This window comes from Apis mellifera, linkage group LG6 (genome assembly GCF_003254395.2).
Source record: "Apis mellifera strain DH4 linkage group LG6, Amel_HAv3.1, whole genome shotgun sequence".
Taxonomy (NCBI): Eukaryota; Metazoa; Arthropoda; class Insecta; order Hymenoptera; family Apidae; genus Apis; species Apis mellifera.
Genome location: NC_037643.1, coordinates 5,144,775 through 5,171,281, shown reverse-complemented (window position 1 = coordinate 5,171,281; position 26,507 = coordinate 5,144,775). Strand labels below are relative to the sequence as shown.

General features: G+C 27.3%; 5 protein-coding genes across 20 annotated transcripts; 3 read left to right on the top strand and 2 right to left on the bottom strand.

The window, feature by feature from the left end:
- Nucleotides 1–4: 4 nt before the first annotated feature.
- Nucleotides 5–3,400, top strand: LOC412932 (DDB1- and CUL4-associated factor 12). Of its 3 annotated transcripts, none has more exons than XM_006561277.3 (7): nucleotides 5–206; nucleotides 564–1,121; nucleotides 1,221–1,691; nucleotides 1,779–2,009; nucleotides 2,095–2,379; nucleotides 2,460–2,625; nucleotides 2,777–3,400. In XM_006561277.3, the coding sequence occupies exons 2-7, from the start codon at nucleotides 1,036–1,038 to the stop codon at nucleotides 2,930–2,932; spliced, it is 1,395 nt and encodes a 464-aa protein (XP_006561340.1). In that variant the 5' UTR covers nucleotides 5–206; nucleotides 564–1,035; the 3' UTR covers nucleotides 2,933–3,400. The 3 variants fall into 3 exon arrangements, with proteins under 3 accessions (XP_006561340.1, XP_396383.2, XP_006561339.1); XM_396383.6 differs by having other exon boundaries at nucleotides 7–434; nucleotides 1,236–1,691; XM_006561276.3 differs by having other exon boundaries at nucleotides 7–434.
- Nucleotides 3,401–5,905: 2,505 nt separating this feature from the next.
- LOC725570 (tumor necrosis factor alpha-induced protein 8-like protein) lies at nucleotides 5,906–14,558 on the bottom strand. 11 transcript variants are annotated; one of them, XM_006561284.3, is made up of 6 exons: nucleotides 14,281–14,557; nucleotides 12,577–12,707; nucleotides 8,438–8,516; nucleotides 8,150–8,178; nucleotides 7,206–7,477; nucleotides 5,906–7,124 (listed from the first exon to the last, which is right to left on the bottom strand). In XM_006561284.3, the coding sequence occupies exons 2-6, from the start codon at nucleotides 12,626–12,628 to the stop codon at nucleotides 6,771–6,773; spliced, it is 786 nt and encodes a 261-aa protein (XP_006561347.1). In that variant the 5' UTR covers nucleotides 12,629–12,707; nucleotides 14,281–14,557; the 3' UTR covers nucleotides 5,906–6,770. The 11 variants fall into 11 exon arrangements, with proteins under 11 accessions (XP_006561347.1, XP_006561353.1, XP_016768127.1 ...); XM_006561290.3 differs by lacking the exon at nucleotides 12,577–12,707 and having other exon boundaries at nucleotides 8,150–8,251; nucleotides 14,281–14,558; XM_016912638.2 differs by lacking the exon at nucleotides 8,150–8,178 and having other exon boundaries at nucleotides 12,536–12,707.
- LOC107964590 lies at nucleotides 13,174–16,323 on the top strand. Of its 2 annotated transcripts, XR_001703356.2 has the most exons (4): nucleotides 13,174–13,372; nucleotides 14,534–14,753; nucleotides 15,957–16,108; nucleotides 16,182–16,323. XR_001703356.2 is itself a non-coding variant. In XM_016912643.2 (3 exons), the coding sequence occupies exons 1-3, from the start codon at nucleotides 13,292–13,294 to the stop codon at nucleotides 16,037–16,039; spliced, it is 327 nt and encodes a 108-aa protein (XP_016768132.1). In that variant the 5' UTR covers nucleotides 13,174–13,291; the 3' UTR covers nucleotides 16,040–16,108. The 2 variants fall into 2 exon arrangements, 1 of the variants encoding a protein (XP_016768132.1); XM_016912643.2 differs by lacking the exon at nucleotides 16,182–16,323 and having other exon boundaries at nucleotides 16,014–16,108.
- Nucleotides 14,956–16,624, bottom strand: LOC412933 (geranylgeranyl transferase type-1 subunit beta). Of its 2 annotated transcripts, XM_006561282.3 has the most exons (4): nucleotides 15,889–16,624; nucleotides 15,566–15,778; nucleotides 15,418–15,483; nucleotides 15,034–15,347 (listed from the first exon to the last, which is right to left on the bottom strand). In XM_006561282.3, exons 1-3 carry the CDS (start codon nucleotides 16,420–16,422, stop codon nucleotides 15,418–15,420), a joined length of 813 nt encoding a protein of 270 aa, XP_006561345.1. In that variant the 5' UTR covers nucleotides 16,423–16,624; the 3' UTR covers nucleotides 15,034–15,347. The 2 variants fall into 2 exon arrangements, with proteins under 2 accessions (XP_006561344.1, XP_006561345.1); XM_006561281.3 differs by having other exon boundaries at nucleotides 14,956–15,347; nucleotides 15,418–15,778.
- LOC552046 (zinc finger RNA-binding protein) lies at nucleotides 16,598–24,845 on the top strand. 2 transcript variants are annotated; one of them, XM_006561279.2, is made up of 11 exons: nucleotides 16,598–17,103; nucleotides 17,380–17,543; nucleotides 17,663–18,004; nucleotides 18,506–18,961; nucleotides 19,066–19,779; nucleotides 19,869–20,187; nucleotides 20,284–20,471; nucleotides 21,439–21,587; nucleotides 22,821–22,916; nucleotides 23,041–23,161; nucleotides 23,433–24,845. In XM_006561279.2, the coding sequence occupies exons 1-11, from the start codon at nucleotides 17,054–17,056 to the stop codon at nucleotides 23,714–23,716; spliced, it is 2,883 nt and encodes a 960-aa protein (XP_006561342.1). In that variant the 5' UTR covers nucleotides 16,598–17,053; the 3' UTR covers nucleotides 23,717–24,845. The 2 variants fall into 2 exon arrangements, with proteins under 2 accessions (XP_006561342.1, XP_006561341.1); XM_006561278.2 differs by having other exon boundaries at nucleotides 18,395–18,961.
- Nucleotides 24,846–26,507: the final 1,662 nt, after the last annotated feature.

Genomic DNA, 26,507 nt, shown 5'->3' with positions numbered 1-26,507 from the left:
GGGATGAACTTCTCCTGTTGACAATTGATGGAAGTTGCTCCCTTCGATTTTTGTAATTGTCCAAAAATTTGTTTGCCAATTGTAATTATTAAATGCAAAAACTCCTAAAAACTATTTTGAAAGTATTTTAAACGATATGTTAAGAAGATTTCAGTGTGCTTTGTTAAATTTTCTATGGTTTTGCTGTTCGTTTCAATATGGCGATGGTTAGTTGCTTAGTGCTTCAAAGGTCTCTTTGCTTATCATGAATTTTGTGGATTTTCTTTCTATTTCTTTGCATAATTTAAATACGAAACCTTGATGTTCATATTATCATCTATAAATGTATGCAAGTTATATAATTATGATGATGTACATCTGATAAAAGAAAGGATTTCATCTGAAAAATTTCGGTTAGATATCACGATAGATTCGGCAATTGCCGTTTTACTAAGGTTTGTTGTATTTTATAAATAATTAAAAAAACTTGAATGTTTATAAAAGTATTTGATAATCTTTGAGATCGAAAAGCTTTGATTATTTTAAAAAGCCAGAAAAGAATTTGAAGCTTGATTTTGTTTCAGTCAAAGGAGAATTGCTGCCAAGATAGTTTCTTGTTATTTCATTGCATACCACGTTTATAAATATATTACACCAGAGGAGATTGAAATTTCCTTTATTAGTGTTGAATATTTATTTTGGATACTTTGATTTTTCTACAGTGTTTGAGAGATCATTACAATGATCGTATTAATGCATGAATATAAGCAAGTTTTTTAAATTAATAGTTCCTTTTTTTGGAGGTCAAACAAAGAAAGTTTGACTTTGCTTATAATGATAGGAACATATATTTATGTTCCATTTAGGTAGAACAATTTAATTGGGATATTGTAATCAAAGACATTTAAAATAATATTTTTAAGACTATATTGTTAAAAATAGTCTCATATTATATAAGTAAGAATAATTACAACAAATTATCAAATAAATTTTATATGCGACAACATTTAAATATTCTAATATATATTAATTAATAAATAATAAAATTTAAACATAATGGCTGAAACACAGCGAATGACTGTTTATGGTAGACATCCTCCCTGTGCTAGTGGAACTCGTTTAGAAGAACGTCGTGCTAGAAGGTAAACCATATAAAAAATGTTAAATTAGAGATTATTTATAATTTTTATTACTTTTTTTATAAAGTACTATTTTAAACAATTTCCATTATAAGGAAGTAGTTTTTTTGATTCTAGATTAGCTTTGAGATTGGAAAGAAATAGAAAGTCGGACAAACCAGATGATTTTATATGTTATGAATCAAGTGATGATGAAGCAGAGACTGTAAGTGAAGGAAAGCAATTTTTAAGAACTTCATTTAATTTTGTGGATTATGTACGTGCAAGAGAAACAAATACAAGAGAAGTGAGAAAAATTAATCAAGAATATGGATTTCGACATATATTAACTCATGATTTATTTAAAGAATATTCAGTTAGCTTAAACAATATGAATAAAGTTTTTTGTTCTCAATGGTTAAGTGATAGGCAAGTAGTATTTGGTACAAAATGCAACAAATTGATGGTTTATGATGTAGCAACACAAAAATTAGATCAAATACCATCTCTACATGGAAGACAAATTAATTCAGGAGGTGGTGCTGTTCCTGAGCAGCAATGTGGTATACATTCTGTTCAAATTAATCCTTCTAGGTATTTAAATAAAAAATAATTCTCATTTAAATTTAAAATTCATTATTAAAATTTGTATTTGTATTATTAAAATTTATAATTTTGCAGAACTCTTTTATCAACTGGGGCAAGAAATAGTAATGAAATAGCAATATATAGGCTACCAACTTTAGATCCAGTTTGTGTAGGAGAAGGTGGTCATAGAGATTGGATTTTTGATATGTGTTGGTTAGATGATGAATTTTTAGTTTCTGGTTCTAGAGATACCAAAATGGCTTTATGGCGTATAGATAATGATCTTGCTGAAGCTCCTGATAAAGCAGATGTACCAACGCATAGGTATATAAAATAAAAATTATATTTGTATTATATAAAATATAAATAACAAATATATTTTATAAGTATATTATTTTTTTTATATTAGGTTGATTCAACCTGTATGTGTTAAGGAATGTAGATCTGCACAAAAAGTACGAGCTCTTGTCTTCAATAGAACATATAAAGAAATTGCTGCTATTACTCTGAATAATTTCATTCACATTTGGTCTGCTGAGACTTTTAGACAAAAGATATCTAGAAAATTACCAGTTTGTCAAGAAAATGTTTGTCTTGCTGTACAAGATGATGGTGTTTATGCTGTGGGATGCCGTTCATATACTTTACTCTTAGATGCAAGAACTGTGCAACCTATAAAAAGAATACCTTCACGGTATAATATTACTTCAATTTCTTCAAATTTATTATAACTTATGATTTTTTTTTTATTTAATCATAGTATTTTTTTTATAGATATAGCGGTTGTGGAATTCGATCCGTTAGTTTTCAAGGTTCTGTTTTAACCATTGGAACAGGCTTAGGAATGATGTTCTTTTATGATGTTAGAGCTCAAAAGTATCTTGAATCATCAATTAATTCTAACAGAATTGTTGTATTAAAAGCATCAAAAGGATATGTGGTATGTTTTAAAATTCTTTTTTTTTTTAATTAAAAGTGTAATAAACTATCCAAAAATGTTTAAAAATTTATTTAAGAATTTTTATATATATAAATATATATATGATTGAATTAATATTAATATTAATCATAATATTTTTTCATAATATCAGTTTCCTGATGAAGAGTACATAGATGGATTTCAAAATGTAAAATATACACCTGCTATATATACTCATTGTTACGATGGATCAGGAACTCGATTATTCACCGCTGGTGGACCTCTTCCCGTAAATCTTTATGGTAATTATGCAGGATTATGGCAATAAAGTTAATTTTAATCAATAAAAGATCCGCATCGATTTTTACGTAAGTAACTATATAAATTGTACATTTAACTAAATATTATTAAAATTTTATCTCAAGAGGTATATACACCATAGACTTAAGAAACGTTTTCTGGTCATTATCATCTTGTATATTCATGTTTGTATAATTTCATTTTCTTTCGATTTTATTATATGAAAGTGAGATGTAAACAATTTTATTTAGGCATTAAAATTTTAAGATAATAATATACACTTTTCAAAGATTTTTATACTTTATGAATAAATGAAGAAGAACGAATGATGAAAAGATTTTATAATTAGAGGTGTATATATCTCAACTGCCTGATAAAATAAGTGATACAAATAAATATATCCAATTTTTTATCATTTCAATTGTATATTGACTCTGAAAGTGATTTTCATTGAACAATTTCATATTACTAATCAATTATATCAACATGTTTGTATGCAATGTGAAAAGAACCAAATTTGACGTATTAATACATTATTGTATATTTAAAATTAATATGTGGTGAATGATAATTTTACGATTGACATGATTTATGTTATGACTTTATTATCAGCTTATTGTAAAATTATTAAGCTATTTCTTTTAATATAAAATTTTGCTCTAGTATTATTTATTATATTTGAAATCTAACAAATTATTGAATAAAGATCTCTTATAGAAAATTAATGCATTTTAAAAAAAAAACACATTATTACAAATTATGATTACTTATTTAAATTTTTATGTCATCTACATACAATGTAGTGTTTGTAATTCTTGTTGTACATTTCTACATCTGTACAATAGAAATAAAAATTTTTAAAATTAATCAACGAATGACACTGCAATGAACATTAAGTTTCTTAGATGCAATCTATCAAGTTGAAATTTTAATACTGGCCTTAAGAGAACAATACACAATGAATATTTGTTATAAAAAATTTATTTTAAGAAAACAATATCTATTAAAATCTTTATAATGTATTTCTATATATCATATAGAATGTCAAACATATATAATTTTAGTCAATGCATGAATTATAAAACAATATTTTATAAATGTGCATAGCAATTGTTAATGTTTTGTTAAATTGAAGATTTGAAAAATATATTCAGTTTATCATAATTTAAATTATTTTTTTTAATAATTTTTTTCGTTAATATCATTGTACATATTTAATGTTAAATTTATTAATTGTAATAATTTGTATTTGATATATAAAAAAATAAGTACAAATAGATGAAATTATAAATTCATTGAAATTAATTATGATATATGTTATAATTTTATGATATTGAAATAACAATCAGATATTAACAACAAACAAAGAAATCAGCTGTGCACATTTGCAATTAGAAAACATTATATTAATGCAATCTGCGATAAATTTCTTTTTTTATATATAATTCAGTAAATGTATCTATAAATGAATGAATTAATGTAATAATGTTAATTGTCCAAAATCATTTTATATTTAATTAAATAGATTTATATCTAATTTTTGAGATAAATGATACATTTAAATTTTGATGTACTTAAATGATCAAGTAAGTTCACCAATTTGTTTTATGTATGAAATCTGTTGATATAATAAAAAAATGCAAGTGCATTTTCAATACTTAGAATAAAACATTTTAATGGATCAAGAAATCGTTGACATATAAACAATAAACAATTGAATTATTAATATATCTCAGTGAATACATGTATATTTGATAACAAATTATATTCTGTTTATATTAACAGATTATAAATTGTTAACATATATTCATAATATCATTGCATTACATAATGAATAAAAATGTGTGTTGTATTTATAAATTCATGATTAGATTGTACGAACATGTATATGATCATGCATAATGAATGAATACATTGAATACATTTTAATACAATTATCACATATACTTTTACTATAAATACTTCAAACATTACTATTATAATGCTACAAACTATCCATAATTTTGTTTTTTGATGTATGCAGTAATTTTGTATATTCAGAGTATACACTTTCAATAATTATTAGTTTTAACTCGCAAAAATCATTCTTTTTCATATAAAATTTTCAAATGACTTCAAATATTGTCCATATAAATACGTCCTAATTTTCATACTAACAAAACAAATCTAAGTATCATGTAATTTAACTCAAATAATGCAATAGAAAAATATACATAAATAATTTTTATACATAAACTATAAATATAAGTTATAAAAAAAAATTTATACAGGTACAATTACTGCATTGTTATATCAGAAAATATTTTTCGTGTATTATGCTTGGCATATGAAAAAATTTTGTGAAAAAAATATAATATATTAGAGTAATTTAAAAATAATTGTTTTTTAATAATTTTTTTCAATTTTTTTCAATCTTTTCTAAGATATTTTATATGTATCATATATTTCTTTTTCTGTATCACAAGAATATATTTAGATTTGTTGAATATAATTCAATATGTTTTGTTATATTTGTAGTAAAACACTTCTCAAAAATTATTTATAACTTATATAAGGATATATGAATAATATGTAAATTGGTTATTAGCTCATTTAAAATTTTGTTTTAAAAATTACATCCTTTAATGTTAGAAAACTACCCAGTGCAATTAATATGTGTATGTAAAAATTTCTTATAAATTACAATTAGATTATTTTCGTTGTTTCTGTTTTTAATTAAAGTATTATAACAATTTTAAGCAAATATATATTTCGCTAGAATCAATTATAAAATGTATGTTATTTCTTTACTTTTATTTGATATTTAAAATATTAAATATTTCATACAGGCAGTGCTACTTGATAGATGAATAAACTGCATTAATTTTATGTACGTGCGTGCGAGTGTGTGCATTAAATAATTCATGTAAATAAATATATCAAATCATTAATTAATATAATTGTGTTTATCAGTTTTTTTTTCTTTGAAAAAATTAGAAATAAATATTCAGGGAAAAAGTAATTCCTCTTATTACAAATAATTTATTAATGGTATATCAATACAAGATTTTTATTTCATTTAGAATCATCACAAATAATGTGTAAAGAATGTATAATTTATACAAAACACGCAACACTGCGACATACTTGTAATACATGTGATGTAAATATTTTTCAATTTAATTATCGAGGCTTAGCCACTATATTAGATATGTTGTGTCGAAAATGTATTGAGGCATATAGTAACAGGAAAAAATTTATCTTTATAGATATACTCATCGATATGTCAGAGTATAGCTCTTGAATAAAAAAGATATTTTAGAGCACATATTTTTAGTGCATTCTCAGTAATGACAAATTGCTTTTTTGATGTGCTATTTTGTTAAGATTAACATAATCTACCATAATTACTATAAACCCATTTTTGGGTATAAATAAGCTCATTTCTTTTTTTTTTTTTTTTGGTATAGATTGACAATTGGTATTCTAACGTATAAGTATTGTAAATAAATATACTGATCATAACAATATACATTCTGAAAATAAATAGAGTATTTCACAATTATTGCATAAATTGGTGAGCACTACTGTGAAATCGATCGATTTTCACGGGAAACATTATATTTCAAAACCCTTTCATATCAAAAACATATTTATCATTATTTTTTATTATACAGGCGACTGTAAATAACTGATATCACACATACATTGGGTTTCTTTTTTTGACTTTTTTTCTTTCTTTCTTTCTTTTTTTTTTTTTTTTTTTCAAAAAATAATTAGGGAGGAAAATTATTATCTTCCCTTAATTATCTTTTAGTAAATATAAGTATAATTTTCGTTTATGCTCCCCATTGATTGCAAAAATTCAGTCGCATTTTAAAAAAAAATCAAAGATGCCCAGCATCTAAGGCCTTATTTATATCACTAACTAGCATTCCAAGGATAGGTCTATGTTCCGAATCTTGCCTAAAAACGGAATCCAAAAAATCGGAATGCGTTAAGAAATCGAACACTTGATCACATCGATCTTGAGATTTATCTGTAAGATGTGGCTTTATAAATGTTTGTATTGCAGTTCTGCATCGTTCTAATGATTTTATTAAATACGCCCTATCAAAACTGAATTCTAATTCATAAAACGAAACCACAGACATAGCTACAGCTCTAAGGGCAGTTCTTATTTCGGCGAGTTTCGTGTCATCGGTAACGTTTAATTGTTGATTACGCTGTAGAAGACCCACCTAGAATGTATTAAACGAAATAGACATATTAATAAAATCTTGTTGAAAAAATTGCATCTATATCAAGAGAAGGATACGTACCTTAATGGACAATTTAACAATATTCTTTAAAACCTTTTCAGGTTGCTTCTTGTCTAAACTAGGATTAGTTTTTGCAGCTCTTTCCATAAGTTTATAAAGATTATCCAGAAGTGATGTAGTAGCATCATCTATCAACAGTGATCTTCCGGCTCCTGTAGATACGACTCTGCCGAGAAGTTTTTTTTGCGCTCGAAGACCTAAATCACGAGCGCGACTTCCGGTGCCTCCGGCGGGATAAGATCCCCCGTTCAATGTAGTCGCCGACTGCATCACTGGAAAAAAAATTGAAAGCGTTGTACCATCTGCTCGGCAAGATGGGGTTGAATAATGGTTCTTTTGTTGAATAAATTTTATACAATGTATATTATTAGAAAAGCTACAAACAAAGCTAATGTATATTACAGTAGTACAATGTAAGTATTTAAAATTGTGAATATAATATGTAAGTATTTAATATATATAATATATGTAAGTATTATAAAAAATCATAAGATTTTAAGATCATAAGATATGCGCATGGATTTATCAAAAATTATTCATAATTATCATGAAATAAGATTATAAATTTGCAATTAAATTTGCAAATAAAAGTAAATATTAAAAATTTATAGAAAAATTTATAAAAAAATTTCTGGACTTTAAGGATTACTAATATGGAATTCAAAGAAACTTTTTCATATTGATATTATGCATAAAAAATAAACGATAAAAAATAGATAGAAAATTATATTAATGTTTATATTCATATTATCATATATATCAATATATATATGTATCTATAATATAAACTTTAATTTATAGATTTTTTATTAAAAATTTTTTTAAATATTTAATACATTTATTTTGATTAAAGTAATATTAAAATAAGATTTATTTTATCAATATATGAACATGAATATTATGAAAATAATAGTATACATAATGTGCGTGTGATCAGAACTTACCATCAAACATTGGTAGACCGCTGTTTCCTCTAGGCGATAACGGGATTATGAATGAAATAAAGAAGTGTTCTGTGAGCACAGTCGAAACTCAGGCAAAAGTAACTAAAATAAGCAAGGATGTAAAACGAATCAATATAATTTGGCGCAAAATATACATGTAAAACAATATTATATTGAGAAATTAAATGAGCAACATAGAATGATGTTGCGTGTTGTGCAAATGCGTTCGTGTTTGTGTTCTTATTCGTGGGAACGAATCAGAGCATCATACAGTTAACATTTGTGTACCTTGATTGCAGTCGGTTACGGCTACAAGATGATAGAGCAGCCAGCTCTGCAATTCCATTACTGCCGTACCCCACGCCACCTGAAAAAGTATTTAACATATTAGAAATATGTAGAAAATATAAAATTATTTTATTCTTTATTAAATTATAAAAATAATAAAATTAAATTAATTAATAAAATTATATTTACAAATAAAATGACTTATAATGATAAGTGCTAAAATATTATTTTTATTTTTATTGCAAAATTTTAATTAATAATAATAAAAATGAAACTTTATAAATTAGAAAGATTTATAGAAATATTATTATCATTTCTGATTCAATTATTTATTTAAATATAAAAATTATATTAATATACATTCCATATCATTGTGAAAGAGATAATAATGATATTTAATGATTTAATATAAAAATAGAATGCAAACTAAATGCAATTATATATTTCTAATTAAGTATTATATGCATGATATAATTTAAAAAATTTTTAAATCAAATTTATGTATTTTTGAATTTGAATTTAAATTATAATATTTAATAAATATATATAATTAATTATATTTTAAATTGATTGAAAATATCTCTAATATATTTATTATTAAATGAAGATGTTTAATTCAACAATTATAAAAATTATTCAATAAACAAAGTATGCCAATTTTTTAAATTATTTTTAAAAATTTCATTATTAAGCTCTACTTCTTTACTACGGAATAAATTATATTATTACAAAATTGATATGAATATATGTAAAAAAGAAAGTAAGAAAAATTGGCGGGTGAAGGATTAAATAGGTTGAAGCACATATACTCCCTCATTCGTGCAATTTATGTCAGTAACTGAGGTCAAACTCGATACACTGGAAATGGAACGTAAAGTGCGTTGTAGTTTGTTGTCGCAAGGCATAATCATGTATATGTGTACAAACGCACATATATATACATCGAAAAGGTATAGCCATATGGAAGTTGGATCGATTTGTAAGGAGCGTCAAGGCAAGCCAGAGACTCTCATTCTCGTTTGTCGATGTAATATTGTAAATGAAATAAATGTACGTGATAGAATTATCTTGATATAGTCAATATCGGTCAAATATTTGAATATTTAAAAAAGTCTTCATTCAATCTTGAATCAAACCTTGAAAGATTTTAACTTAGAACTTTTACTAGAAAGAGTATTCACTTATACTAATCGAGAATGTCAAAATCGCTTTTAAACACATTCGATTTATCGAAACAGTGAAATCATCTCCACACGTGATTCGACTTTCGATTTATCATTAAAAAAATTCAAATTAATTTCAGAGGTCGTTTATATATATAATATAATATTATATAAAAAAAATAAATAGTATTATAGTAAATCAATTTTTTTGTCTAGTAAAATTTTAAAATTAAAAATACAAAAGTTATTTATATAATAATATTATATAAATATATATAAAATATCACAAAAGAAAACAATTAGAATAATAAAAAAAATGTATTTAAATAACTTAATAATTTAAAAATTATGTTATAATTTTTTGTATTTATAATATGAATTTTTATAAACTTAAATTTACAAACATTTACAAATCGAAATATAAATTTATTTTCTGAATTTGTTATATTTAAATATAATATTTTATCTCTGCAATTCAAATTCATAATCTAACCTTTAAAAATCAAAATAGTCCTTCATAAATCAAACTATCATTTTACAATTTTTTGAATAACAAATTACTAATTTTGTTTTTATTACAAGATTTCTATAATTGAAATATATTTTCTAAAATGATCTACTTTCTTTTATTTAAATGTTGCCCTGGAAAGGAAAGGAAACTACATTCTTCGCAATAATTTTCCAGATTTCAAGTTCCATTTATTTTACATATATACATTTAAACAAAGTATTGCTATAAATTATTTTTGGTTAATACGTATATTGTTTCTAATCTGAATTTTATTCTAATTTTATTCTAAGAAAATTCGATTGCATAAAATAAAATAAAAAATAATATATATAATATGTCGAATGAAATTTAATAAGGAGTTTTCGATAGTAGATTTATAAAAGATTCTATTTTGATCTTTATCTATGCCAAATTAATGATTTCGTTTTCTATAATTCCGTTTTCTTGCTTCTCTTAAGTATTAAATATACGATAAACTTACGTCTATCGAACATGATGAGTCACGAATGACTAATGCATATATGAACTGTTAATTTAATGATATGACATATAATCGAGATTATTTAGAATAACAAATACTATATAATTCTTAACAAAAAAAAATTTATATTAAAATAATTATCATTACTAAAATTAAACTTATAAAATTATTATTTTATGATATATCATTTTTATATTCTACTTTTTAAAAATTATAATTATTAAAATTTTTTTTAATATTAAGAATGTTTATATTTTTATTTTTAAGCAAACTAATATAGAATAAAAACAACTATTTTATGAAAAAATTATAAAATACAGGTAAAATAGAGAAAATAGTTAAAGTATGTTAGAAATTTATCACTGCTATAATTAGTTATTTACTTTGTATTATTGCAATACAAGTATATATTTGAAGAATATAATTAATAATCTATATATTCTAACATATATAATTTTTTAATGTTAAGAATGTACACACATCATGTTCGTATGTCACATTTATCTTTTGTTTGTTTGAAAGTAAAATTTAAAATGCAGACAATTGTGTATATTAAATAAATATATTTGAACTTAAAAAAATTTTTGTCATTGATCAAATCTGCAAAATTAAAAAATTTTATTAATTAAAAATGATTATGTAAAAAAAATTAATCAAAGATTTTTTAATATTATTTTTTATTATTATTTTTCAATTTCTAACCTCTTTAGTAATGCAATTAAGTCAATATTTTCAATACTTCTCGCTTATTAGTCATTAGTTTAAGTCCGATATGTATTTCATTATCAACAAAGATATATTAGAAATGATTGATTATCAATTCTCTTCAGTTCAGTCGTTTTTTAAATATATAAAAGATTAGAATAAGAAATACTGAAATGAAATAAAGAAAAGTTCAATACTGAAATATAAGTACTGAAAATGTTATTATCATATTTTTCTGCTTAAAATAATATAATTTGAATCATATTTAATATATTAATTTATTTAATGATTGAAATATAATGAGTTATATTTCATCATTATTACATTTTTATTATTAAATGAATAAATATTTAAATATAGTGTTTAATATCATTTTCATTGAAAAAATTTTAATAGTTTAAAGTATATAATAATAATTAATAATAGTTTTTAATAAAGTTTGATTAAAATAAATTTTATAATTATAAAATAAGAAATATGAAAATTATTTTATTTTTCATATTTTGAATTCACTCATAATAAGACATCGATAATCAGATTATGGATCAAAGAAAATATTCGATTATCATTCAATTATATATTCTATAAACTTAATAAATTTAAGGAATTGAAATTCTTATTATATGTGTTTTTTTAATTTATCTAATAATTCAGAAAAATAAATTATCGTTATGTTTATCAAACGATTTCAGAATGTAATTAACTCTTTCTTCATGGCGGTTTATTACGTATTATTAAATTTACGAAACTAAAAAGTTTTCGTCTTAATTCCATGCAAAAATAAACTATTCTATGTTGATTCATATAAACCAACCATGTTTTGAACTATTAATAATTTGAAGTATTAAATTTTTATCATTATTATAATTTAAAAATGAAACTAACCTATCTTTTTATAATAAATTATATATATATATATATATATATATATATATATATATATATATATATATATATATATATATATATTTATAAAAATAAGTTTACGAAAATATTTATTCCTTTATTTCCTCACAAAATATTATATATTCAAATTCAATTATATGTTAAATCAATCAAATTTTATTTTAACTTATTTTTTTTAATATATTCTTTAATATTTTGAAAATAACGAATTATCAAAACGACTTCAAATCGAGAGCTCTCTTTTTCTTTCCACTTCTCGATTTCCTTAACGTTTTTCTTTTTATTTCAAAAGATGCAGCTGTCACACCGACAGCTGTGCAACTGGCACGAACCTTCTTGTTAAACTGAGCATCTTGTCTGAGAATATACCCACCACCTGCCCTTCGATCGATGTATTCAGTTTTATGTGTGTGCATAACACACATGTCGAATACGAGATGCGCACGTGCTCACACGACAGTTACGAGATGGATTATGCTCTATCCACAAAGGTCACACGTTCATCTGTTAAATACAACTTTTAAAAAATGTTTGGTCGTCTATAGTGGTCATTTTTGAATATTGATTTCTCATACCATGATTGTACATATAAGATCTCGTATAGAATGTAAAAATATAATAAAATATATAAAAATGTTTAATATTCTTTAAATATTTTATTATATAATAAAATAAAAAAAAAACAAAAGAAGTAAATTTATATTGGATTCTTCAAACAATAGTAGAAGGGACATATTTTCGTCACTACATCTGTTTTAAACATATAGCTTATTCAAAGCCGAAGATTGTAATATAATAATAAAACTTTAAATTATATTAATAATATCTCAGACATTGTAAGACATCGTAAACAATTATTTTATTCTTAACATTTACAATTGTTTTAAAAATTTTACTATATTAAACACACAGTTTGATTTCATCGAAATGAAACTATAGAATTTATATGCAGCATATAATTCAAGTAAGTTGATTGATTGATATAACGCGAATCAGTTCGTTAAGTACCACAAATATAGTTGCTACGAATACACGCTGTTATTAGTGAACGTATGAAATGAATTTACGAAGCTAAAAATGATAAAAAAATGAATCGTAATCTGGTAATTAGTAGTAGTCTGGTACAGTACAGTAAATGCCCGTTGTACAACAGCTTCATTCATTGTATGGTAACTCATAAAAAATTACTTATTTATAGATTCATATTTCATAAAAGAAAATATGATTTACATTAAGGAAAAGAAAAAAAATATATTGCTTTTATATTTGTATTCTTTTTTTCTATTTGTTTTTGGATATACGCGGCCGCATGGATGAAAATCATGTACTGTGGAAAATTTCATGCTATACTGAAATAATCGATTAATTCACAATATCTTGGGACTTTGGCTGTTATATTCTAAATATACATATATATATATATATATACACACACACACATATATATACGAATGTATATACGTATATACATGAGGAGTTTTTATATTATTTTATTATATTTTTGATATCTATCATTTTTATTGTGTTAACCACACATATAAGGAATTAAGTTACATGCATCCGTTCGGCCATGACTAAGTGACGCAATTAAACGAACTCGTCGCTTTTGCGAAATTCAAGTTTCCACTATGTTACATACTTTCCTTTTTATGAGATTCGATGTTACGTCAAGAATATGTATGCAATAATACAAAAACTATTATTTTTTTCGTTTTCGTGAATTTTATATTAATTATATTTTCAACAATTTTATATATGTACATATATATTATTGTATTATGAATATTTTTTACTTCGATAAGATGGATATGATATCATCACAAAGAATATCTTGATTTAATGAAATATAAAATTTTGAAAATAAATAATTTATTATTAAAAAATATTAAAATGAAATATTTAAAAATAGCATTTAATATTTAACGAATTTTATATTAAACAAGTTCTTTTCGATCATGCGTATCTATCCGACGGTAAATTTATTTGTTCTAAATTTAGATTATTTAGCGATTTCATTCTTGATGAAGAAGTAGTTTTGTTCATAATAAATTAATTTAAATTTTGAGCGCGCACTAACCTCGGCTGATGTCTGGGTCGCGAATGCGACCCCAACACTTGACAATGAAGTTTCTCTTTTCCAACGACCGTAGGATAGATATTATTCTATTGTTTTGTTTGCATTCCACTTCGTTTGCATATAAAAAATTTCACTGATAGCTTTTAAAATATTTTATCAAATGAAAGATAATTGAACACAATATACAAATATACAAAAAAAAAAAACGAGAAACACCGGCAATGATAGAACACGCTTTTCTCGAACTCCACAGTCTCTTCGAATGAACGAACGAACGTCGTCTGTTGTGATCTGCGAACCCACCCCGGTTACCATGGAATCATCATTCCGCGAGGTGGGGCGCATGTGGCAGCTACACTCGGGCAACTTCGTAGTATCAAGGAGTTTTCTTCGCAGTACGCGTTCATTCGTTGATGGGGTTGTTGTGAACGAGAAAAAAAGGAAATATGACTACAAAACTTCTCAATTTAACGGTAGTAAAATGTTTTTTTCAAATAAATACTACATTCATTAAATATTAATTATTTTAGTTTTATAAAAAGTGAAAATATATAATTTTTGCAAATTTTTATTATGATGACAGGCATTAGATTAGAACTATTTATATATATATTTTTGTTTTTATTAGAATTTTTAAAATTTGTATATAATGACAATTTAAGATTTGAATTATGCTACTAATTTTTTTTTTTATTTTTAATATGACATATTTTAGATATATATCTAACAAGTGTCTTCATTAAAACAGAATAGTTAATAACATATTTCAAAATCATAATATTTTTATTAATTGACATTTTTAGAATAATGGTTCTAGGCACAGAGAATCTGTGAGAACTTTACAAATAGAATTCATGATAAAATGCAAAAATGTTATTTTTCCTTCCTGCTTTAACTCTGTGCGTTTGATATGAGATTTGGTTGCTGCAAATATTTTATAAATTGTTAAATATATTACCATACCTCTTGAATTTTTAATAAATGTTTGTATGCTCGATCAGAGATATTAAGAGCAGCATTCATTATACATAAATCAGTTTCTCCTAAAAGACTTAAACCACATAAACCTAAAAATCAAATATTTACATTGTATATTATTTTTATTGTAAAATTTTAGATATTCTATTTTTTACATACCTAAGTATGTATGAAGAGGGTCTGGCAAACAATCAGCAAACTTTCCAAATCCTCCAACAATACTGTCTTGAGTTTCAAGAAGGAATGCTTTATTCTTATCAGGATCTGATAATTTATTAATATCAAGCATTTGTAGAGTTGCACCCACCCAAAAACTATAGCAAGTATCAGAAGGCTTTCCAGGTCGTCCATGAAAGCCACTATCTTGTCTCATAAGACACCATCTTTTTAGTCTATTTAATTGATCATTTGTCAATACATTATGAAGTTCATTCATGAGGAATAGACTAGCTACAGCACAATATGTAGATCCTCCATGTGATTCAAGACCAGGTCCTTGGCCCATTGCTCCATCATATGACTATAATCATTGTTGAGATATTGTGCTATGATAAAATTAAGTAGACAAAGCCAATTTTTGTTAATACTCTTTATATATAAAATTATAAAAACAAAAAGATAAAAACTTACAATGCTTTTTAAAATATAGTCAATTGCTTTTGTTTTATCAATGCCTGACCAATCATTTAAAATTATAGATATACAACAAGCACAATAAAGAAATCTCATATCACTTTCACATCCTGTTATAATAGCTGTAAATGATCCATCTGGATTTTGACAAGCTCGCATTCCTTCAATAATGGATTTTTTATCAACACGACTTAAATCATCACCAAGAATTAAAAGGGTAACTAATCCAATATATGTCATTGCTAAATGACCACATTGATATTTTGGAGCATCCTTTGGTATTGTTGTAGAAGGTTGAAAACCTGAACGTGGTCCAGCTCCAGTTATTTGAAGCCTATAGATCCAGTTAATTGCTTCTAATTTTGTTTCTTCGCTAAGATCATTCAAGCAATTTAATATATCTAATCCTGATATAGCAAAAAATGCTACTGCAAGTCTAGAACAGTCAAATTCTGCTGAACAATTGGGCATTATTCGTAATAACCTCTGGAAATATTTAGCATGCTTTTTCGTTGCTAACTGCGATGGCATGTTGTATTTTGTTTTTATATGATTAAAGAAAATAATACTTCAAATATATGCCGATATATTAAAGGAGAATATTGAGTTATTTTTGAGTAAATTTGTTGTGCGAGTGAAAAAGAATTCCATTAGAATTATAATAAAACCTACTAGAGAGCGCTTCAATTCTAAACGATAGGTGTAGTTACTACTAGGGGGCGTCAAAAATAATTCGTTGAACGCACGCGTCGCCGGCAAACTAGCCCTTTCTTGCGCACGCCGGACGTTCGCCGCAACACGCACCAGCCGCGAAAATTACGCAAACTACATACTACCCCGGAAAACGGAGATAACGAGAAATACGCAGTAAGTTAAGTTTCAATTAACCGTATACATCTGTCCGCTTCGTGAATACTTTCTCGCGGTAGTTTCTCTGGCTAGTACGGTAGCGCGTTGATTTGCGCGGAGGTAGTTTGTCGGAGGACGACGCAGGGTTCTCGTGGAAGCGGCCACTGAGGGCGCGGCATTCTTGCAATTGTTGCGCCCGGCTCCAACAGAATAACCAATAGGAGCCGCGGCAGCGCCGCCATTCTATCGAGTTCGTGGCACGCCCTACAACTTCCTCCATTGTCCTTCTTTCCGGGATTCTCTGCGAGGAAGGATGGCTCAGAACAATTATTTTGGGTTTACTCACGGCGGAACGCAATATGGGTACGAAATCGATTGCATACCATAATTATTAAGTAGTTAGTGTTAAGTTTTTCGAAAAATCGTGACGGTAACTACGTTGGCGGGAGTAATAACTGTTCGTTAAAATCGGTGCACGCGAGAGCCCAGCCGGCTTGGCCGCCATTTCTTGCTGAGAGTAGAGCGTCCATCGAGCGTCTCTCCCGGGCACGGATCCGATAGAGGTCTTTTTCGTTTTGCCCGTTTCCATTTCTCATTTTATTCCTTGTATATAAGAAAACCTATTGTTCTTTTGAACAGAGCGACCAGCGCAGCCGCTTATCAGACTGGTCAAGCGGGATACGCAGTAACTCCAGCGGCAACTGCCGCCACGTACACTCAGCGACCTGCTGCCGCTGCAGCTACAGGTTACGAAACTTATCAAGCAGCCGCTGCTGCAGCTGCTACTGGAACAACATACGCTGGTAAGTTTTTATTTTAATTAATTTTATTTTCTTTTTTCTTCTCTTTCTATCAAGTATACAGCTCTCATGCTTATGTTAAGGATTTTACAAAATCTATCCAATTCTGTTTTTCTTTATAGCTGCTAATCCTGGTACTGTGGCTCAAACATACGATTACGGTTACGGACGTGCTGCTCCTGCAGCTACATACGACGCAGCTAAAACTTATTATCAACAACCTGCTGCTGCTGCAGCCACTTATACTACTACAGAAACACATTATCAAGCTGCAAAACCTGCATATAGTACAACTAGTGCTTATACGGGCACAGCAAGACAAGCTACTACTACTGGACAAGCTAAAACATACCAAGCTTCAAGTACAGCTTATCAACAATCTAATCCTACTCAAAGTGCTACATACTCTTCTGGATATACAGCACCTGCTACACCTGCTGCTACACCATCAACAGCGACAAATAGTAAGTTTTCATTAAATCATTATATGTACATATATGTTAATATTTTTCGCCAAAATTGAAAATCCTATGTAAATGTCCTGCTAACCGTGACGTAGGCACTAATAACATGAAATTGATCCTCTGGCTGTTCAAATTGTACATATGGATGATATATAAAATTTTGCTAACATTTTAAATCATAATGTGGTTTAAAAGTTTAGCAAAATTGAATTTTTTGAAATTATAAAATTAATATCGTATAAAGATTTTTTGATTATTATACAATATACTTGATAATTTCATCAAAAGAATGAAGTATTCATTTTGATGGATACAAGTTAGTAGAATGGTTTCATGAATATAAAGGATTGACTCCTCCAAAGTTTGAGGTTTCAATTTCATTTCCCTTAGAAACGGCGAGTACAACGTATTCCGGCTACGACGCAGCGCTATATAGCGCTGCGACTATGTATGTAGCCCAACAGAGTGCAAACAGCAATTCAACTAACCAGAAGACTGGAGGTTGGCAGGGCTACGGACGGAAGGGATTTGGCACTGGAGGGGGAGGAATGAAGGCAATGCGGCCCAAGCAGCCTCCTAAGCCTCAACAACTACACTATTGCGATGTCTGTAAGATCAGCTGTGCTGGACCTCAAACATATCGTGAACATCTGGAGGGTCAGAAGCATAAGAAGAAGGAAGCTTCTCTGAAAGTACCACAACAACCACCGGCACGTGGGGCAGGCAACAGTCTGCGTTGTGAACTTTGTGATGTTACTTGTACTGGAAATGATGCATATGCTGCTCATATTAGAGGAGCAAAACATCAAAAAGTTGTTAAGTTACATACTAAACTTGGAAAACCAATACCAAGTGCAGATCCAACTGTCTTGAACCCAAAACCAGCAGCAGCAGCTAAAACAGCAGGAGCTAAGAAACCGACAGTAACTGCTACTCCTAAAATTAATTTTGTTGCTTGTAAGTAATTTTTTTATAAATACAAAGTTTTAAATTAAATTACATATAAATGTTATAACAAGTTGAAAATTTATTATTAATAATATTATATATAATATTTAAAGCTGGAAATTTGGGAACTGTAAATCAAAATCAAACTGCGGAAATTAAATCTGAAGAAACTGCAACAGAAGAAACTGTAGAAGAAACAGCTGTTGATGAAAAAGATATTCAACCAGTTGGTCAAGAATATATAGAGGAAAATAAATCAGAAGATGGAAAAATTATAAGTTTTAATTGTAAGCTTTGTGAATGCAGATTTAATGATCCTAATGCCAAAGATATGCATATGAAAGGAAGGCGGCATAGATTTGCTTATAAGAAAAAAGTTAATCCAGATTTAGTTGTTGATATGAAACCAAGTCTGAAACAAAGAAAAATGTTAGAAGAAAAATTACGTAGACAACAAATGCGAGATGAGTATCTACGCCGTAGAGAAGAAATTAATCAATTAGGACCTATGGGTCCAATGATGGATGAAGAAATGATGTATTGGGAAGAAAGACGACGTTATGAAGAAGAATGTGAATATTATGAATGGTATCGACGTTATGGACGCGGGCCTGGAGCTCCACCGATACCACGTCCTTTCCCAGGACCACCTCCGATGATGATGTTTCCTGGACCTCAAAGAAGGCCAGATTCTTCTGATGATAAGCATGTATTAGCTCATCATACCACTATTTATCCTAAAGAACAAGAACTGCTGGCAGTTCAAAAAATCGTTTCTCATACTGAAAAAGCATTGAAATTTGTATCTGATACATTAGCAGAAGCTGGTAAGTATCTTTTCTATTATCTTATTATCTTTTATTATGTATTTATAGTTATTTTTATATTTATATTATATATATCTTTATAATTATAGGCAAAAAAACAGCACCACCAACTACTAATGCCACAGCAACAACGCCAACTACAACTTCACAACAACAATCACAACAACAACAACCACAACAACAACAAAATGCAGATCCAGTAAAAATTAAAGAAGATTCTGATAAGAAAAAAACAACACCACAAAAAGAAGATGGTAGTGATGGTAATTTGTTTTCATTCCAAAAAGAAAAAGAAGATTCAAGAATATTAAGAGGTGTAATGCGTGTCGGCAATTTGGCAAAAGGACTTTTATTATCTGGTGATAATCATGTATGTCTTGTTGTTCTGTGTGCAGAAAAACCAACACGGTTAGTTGAAAAAAATGTATATCTTTAGTATCTCTTATACTTAAATATATTAAATATTTTTTATAAAATGACTTATAAATATTTTTCTTTTTACAGATCATTGTTAAACAAAGTTGCTGAGATTCTTCCAGCACAACTGAAAATCGTAGCTCCAGAAGATACTTACAATGTTGGAAAGCATCCAGAATCAGCTGCATTAACTGTTTCAGGAGGCAGCGTGACTGTTAGCGTAACTCTTACCAGTCCTTTAATGCGCGAAACGCCTAAACCAGCTGTAGCTGCAGGTGATTTGATCGTTTTATATTTTGATAGTGGCCAAGAAAAGGATAACTGATAATTTTAGAGATTTTATAAAAAATATCTTTTTATTTTCATGCTATTTTCTTGAATATGTGATTTATGAATTTTGTTTGTTCTTTTCATGGCCCAAAAGCTTCTTTGTAAATTTTTTTAAGCACCAGGATGATGCAGGGGCAGCCAAGGACTTCAACGGTTGCCAGTGTATATACGCTCTAACATACAAAATTTCCTTTTCTTTTCGATACAGCTGCATTTTAGTGTGTCCACGACTGTGTATCATTTAAACTTTTAAAAGTATGAATATAAAAAAATGTAAGAGCGTACATAGAAATATATCAGCCATTTTTTAACGGAAAAGAGAGAGCGTAAACTTGATACGATTAGACGTCACTTTTCTTCCTTTTAAGTTAATTGTAGTTGTATACTCTTAGTTTAATTGATAGTTAAGCTGGAGTCTCCATAAAGAAGAAAATATGTGTTAGTACGAACGTGGACACGCTTTTGGTATGAGGAAACAACGCTGAGGCAATCTTAAAACTATGGACTTTTTGATCATGCATTAATAATTTTGAAGAAAACCCTCTATTGTCGAATGCTGTACGCTTAATGCACAATGCGCAGTTAACTCCAATTCATAACCGATGATTCTTTTGATAGTGTTACTTTAACATTTACTTTTAAGTAATGCTGTCAATGTGAATAAGAATTATCGGTCGTTCTTTTATAATGCGAAGAAAAGGACGTTCATGGATAGGAGTAATGTATCATTGTCGTGTACTACATTCGATTAGGTTTATTTTTGTTTTAATAAGAATGTTTTAGGCTATGCCCTCAAGTTTATTGTACTTGAGTTAAAATATAGTTATATATAGAGGGAAAACCCAAGTTGGGCATGATCAAACACTCTAAGTGTTGTCTAAGCGTGTTGTGCTTTCTTTGTTGGAATCTCAGATAATGCTGGACAGCAGCAACAGGGAGCTGCTCAACCGCAAACAACGCCCGCGACGCCCGCTGTGACGAAACCAGATCCACCAGATGTACTTCCCAAGGCTAAGTGTTTGGAGGCTTTAGCTGCACTCAGGCATGCCAAGTGGTTTCAGGTTTGAATCAATCAACTCTCAGTTCAAGATCTCGAATTGTCAGTGTCAAATTGTTGACACTAATGACTTTTTCTGTTATTTTTTCCTAATACGTGAACGCGTGCAAGTTGTCCTCTCTCTCTGTCCGCAAAAAAGAGCAGTCTTAGAACTTCCAGCCTTGTGACAATTTTATTTTTATTACCATCTATCTTCTTGTTGATATGATTTTGTCTGAAACATTTATTTGATTACGTTTGATGTTTTAAGTTTATAGATTTGCCAATCCACTTTATTCATTTAATATTTTATAAGAATTGTTGAAAATCTTTATAAAGCAATTGTTTATAATTTATAATTTGTATATTAGTTATTATAAGTGGATGGTAGTGGCAATATGTAATTATCAGCAGAATTTGAATAAAAAAAAAGCAAGAAGTACATATATGTATATATATATACATATATAGCATACTTTCAAAAACAGAAAACATCAAATGTGCAATCAGATAGTTTCAGGCAAGAAGTTTAAGCATTATGTAAGTGTGAATTGTAGCATTTAAATATTGATGCACATCAAAAGCATTTACATTTGCTTTACTTCAAATCATCAACATCCAGAATAATAGGAAACTATTTGCAGACAATCTTGTAAAAATTGCGTAATTTCTCTTCAAAGGATGTAGTTTTATTTTTGTTTATAATGCACTGAACTACTTTATGATGCTTATGATTAAAGCTTATTCATTATTCTGGATTAATCTTAATGCATTGTAGCCTAGACTGAGTCTGTTCTAGGTCTGTCTTAGAAGTTTTTAAAGTTAGTATATTATTCTTTAAAAATATGTACTTTATTTCATATTTTCTATAGAATGTGCATTGTGAGCACTTAATTAAAATATTAAAAGACAGACAAGCACAAACACACAGTGGTGTCATAAGTATATCGGGTGTTTTTTAGTTATAAGTTTAATAGTTATATTTGGCAGATTAACAAGTGTACAATTTTTCTAATACGTTGCACTTTTTTTTAAATATTATGTTAGGTATTAATTGTTCAGGAAATACTTAATATAAACACCCGATAATTTTGATATGGGCTAATATTTAGGAGCTATAGGCACGAGGCTGGGAGGATAGCTAAAGCCCACACAAAGCAAATTAAAAGTAGTTTAGGGCATCACATCTCCAGAAGATATTGAGACTTTAATGTGGTTATTATTGTTATCATATTGAAATACTAATCGTATTTAACAGGCTAGAGCAACTTCACTGCAGAGCTGTGTAATGGTTATTCGCATAATGCGTGATCTTTGTAACCGTGTACCCACTTGGGGACCATTAAATCCATGGGTTAGTATGAATATATAACTTTCTATTATGCAAATATCTTAGTTTAATTTATTTGAAATAAAATAAATATTTAATATTTCAAAAAACAAAGAAATAGAGATAAAAGATTATTAAATTTTTTCAGGCGCTAGAATTGTTAACTGAGAAAGTAATTAGTACTGCGGGAGGACCTCTTAGTCCGGGTGAAGCGTTAAGAAGACTTTTGGAATGTGTTGCTGGAGGAATATTGCTTCCAGGCAGTCCAGGTATAGTTACTTTGCAACGAAATTAATATAAACAATAAAAATATTTGATTTTTTTTTAATATTTTGAAACAAAGTGATGATTAAGATGACGAGACTGAGTATATTGTAAAATCCATCTAGATTCTGAAATCGAGTATTTCGATTTTTGTATTTTAATGGTATTCTTCACAATATTACATAGATGATTGGCAATCTGACTTTATATATTTATGTAAAATTTTATAAATGATTTGTAAGAAAACAAATGGTTACAAATAATATATTTCTGTAGGATTATCTGATCCATGTGAAAAAGAACCAGTTGATGCGATAGGCAATATGACAGCTCAACAGAGAGAAGATATAACTGCTTCGGCACAACATGCTCTGCGGCTAGTTGCATTTCGTCAAATTCATAAAGTTTTGGGTATGGAACAACTTCCACCACCTAAATATAAGGGCCGATATGGTAGGAAACGAAGACGTGACAATAGTAACGGAGAAGGAACAGATAGCGAGGCTTCGAAAAAAGATAAAAAAGCAGAGGAGATCAAAATGGAGACAGACTCCAAGTAGATCTACCAAAATATTTGCTTTATCGATTTACTCGTAACTTATATAGTATAAGAAATAAATTTTTCTCGTGTCAATTGCTTGTTCAATGAGGTGTTTCTATACTGGAAAGATATCAAAGATTAAAACAAGACTAACGATCTATTAATATAGTGTTATGATTATTTAGAATGTAGTCTCCCTTTGGACAACCAATGGCGCATCGTTTTAATTCGCAATCATGATTTTAATGACGAAAGAAATTATTAGGTCAGATTATATCATTGTACCTTGACTTCGTTTTTGAACGTATAACATCGTCGAATTATCGCGTTACTACTAGTACTAAGTTTTCTGTTTTAATGATAAAAAACTGATGTACTGCTTCGATTGTTATAAGCAATTTAATTTTTTAGTAAGTTCTGAACATCTTTAAAGTAAGGAATACATTATTTCAGATTTCATTTGTTAAATTCATTTTACGTATAAACACTTTTAGTGTTATTACAAAATATGGATAATGTTATTCTTAAGATATATAAGAAAACCTTTGCAACTATTTTACTAAAGGTTTTTGAGAAAAGACTTATAATCTTTCCTAAACAGGCAATTGGTACGATTAGTTCCAGCACTAGGATTTTGTCAAAGAAAATGATGAATGCGTTATTAGTTCTGAATTACTTATTTAGCTATATTTGAAAGTCACAATGTATGATGAAGAAGTTTAATAGAGAGGGTGGCAAGAAACTGAACATTTATAAGTTTTGAAGTTAAGAGTAGGTTAGTTTGTATTGAGAATTCGTGTGTATGTTGTGTGTGTAGTCGTAAAGAAGTGCAGAATGTTTCCCTGCACAAAACAACTAACACCGTATGTTCTCACCGCGTGTACTGATTCACGCAGAAGATTCCAAGAAAGCAGAGTTGAAAATCAATTATTAAAATAGATGCTTTGCTGTCCAATGAGGGTTAAGTGCACGTGTCAAGAATTCCTAATATTTTACTATAGTTTGTTTAAAAATTTCACAGGAAATCGAATATAATTTCAAAATGTTCATACGTAATAAATTTTGTTTCTGACACAGTGTATGAATCTTCTGTTGTACACATGCAAATCCTCTTTGAATAAATCGAACATGCATGAGATAAATATAAAGTTTTCTTCACTTCCATATTCCTTTGCATATTACAGTACATATTGTATAAGAGCTTTTATCAATAAGATAAGTTAATAAGAATTATTCTCTTTAGTAAGAAGGCCACACACACAATAGCACTTCGATTTTACTATTATAATTATTAATTAGTTAATTTTCTACAAGAAGAAACACTTAACATACAAAGAAAGTTAATTTATTTTTGGATGGCACCGAGTAGAACTGAGACTGATATTGTATTAATTTTTTAATAAAATTAGCAGAAGATAGAATTAAAAAAAATTTAATTTTACGTTTAATTTAAGGATATAATTTGTGCATAAGTTATGAATATAATTTTATATGTATAATTGATTTTGTTTGGTACAACTAGTCTTCAAATAAGAATGTGGACAATGATCGACTCTTATAATTTCAATTTTTTCTATTTCTCATAAATGTATACAATTTTTTAATCAAACTGAACTGACGTATGCTTTGAATCAATATAAGATTAAGCATTAAGTAATTTTCATTTCCTATTCTACAGTATTAAAGTATATATTTGTATATATTTAAATTACATAATATGTGTATTATTAGTTTATTATTTTTTCAACCAAATATAATAATATAACGTAATAAACCTGCTCTACATGTAGGTATTTTACAAAAAAAAGTTTGCAAATTTTTCATTCAAGCAATTTTTTATTAAATGATCAAAACCTGCAAAAATGTGTGTAGAGCCTTAATGTTTCAAATGAAATGTAAACTAATTTTTTGAAAATTTGATAATTTTTCGAAATTAATATGGAGATTACGTTATATTCTATGTTCATACATGAAGATCATATCTAATGTTCACTGTGCCATTCTAATTATATTTTATTTTTAAGAATAATATGCGATTTATTAATTTCATGTGAAAAACAATTGCATGTTTTATTATAAACATGTTTTCGATAATAAAGGTAAATATTTATATTGTTTTTAGAATTTAGCTTAAAGTCTGCGAGTTTTTGTTTTTGTCCTTTTTTTATATTAATAACTGGTTGTAATTATTGCTAAATTATATAAGTAGTAACATAGTTAACTAAAATTTATTATTTCGATGTTAATAATGAAATATTAAATTAAAAATGTAAATAATTATCGTAAGTAAATACTTGTTTTCGAAATTATCATGTATTTCATGTAAAACAATCATGCTATAAACAAAATTTTAATCTAGTCTGATAGTCATGATTGATTTTTTTTTTTTTTTTTTTTTTGAATGAAATATCAATTTCAATGAAAATGAATAATTATGCAAGATAAAATATTATTTTTTACTGTGTCAATCACTAAAAATATTTGGTAAGTAATATGAAATGATTGTGCAAATAATTACAAAAATATTAAATTTTTTTAGGACTTTAATTACATTTTAATTACATTAAATAAATATTTATAATTTTTTAGAATTTTTATAATTTATATACTATATCTACTTCAATTAATTTAAATATATATTATTTATATATTATAACATATTAACTTGCATGAAATAAATTCACGTTTTCATTTTTTAATTTTTATTAATTTTATTTTAAGATTGCATCAGTTCTATATTTTGATATCTATGACTATACATATGATTATTTTATATATATATATATAATAATTTTTATAAATTAATATAT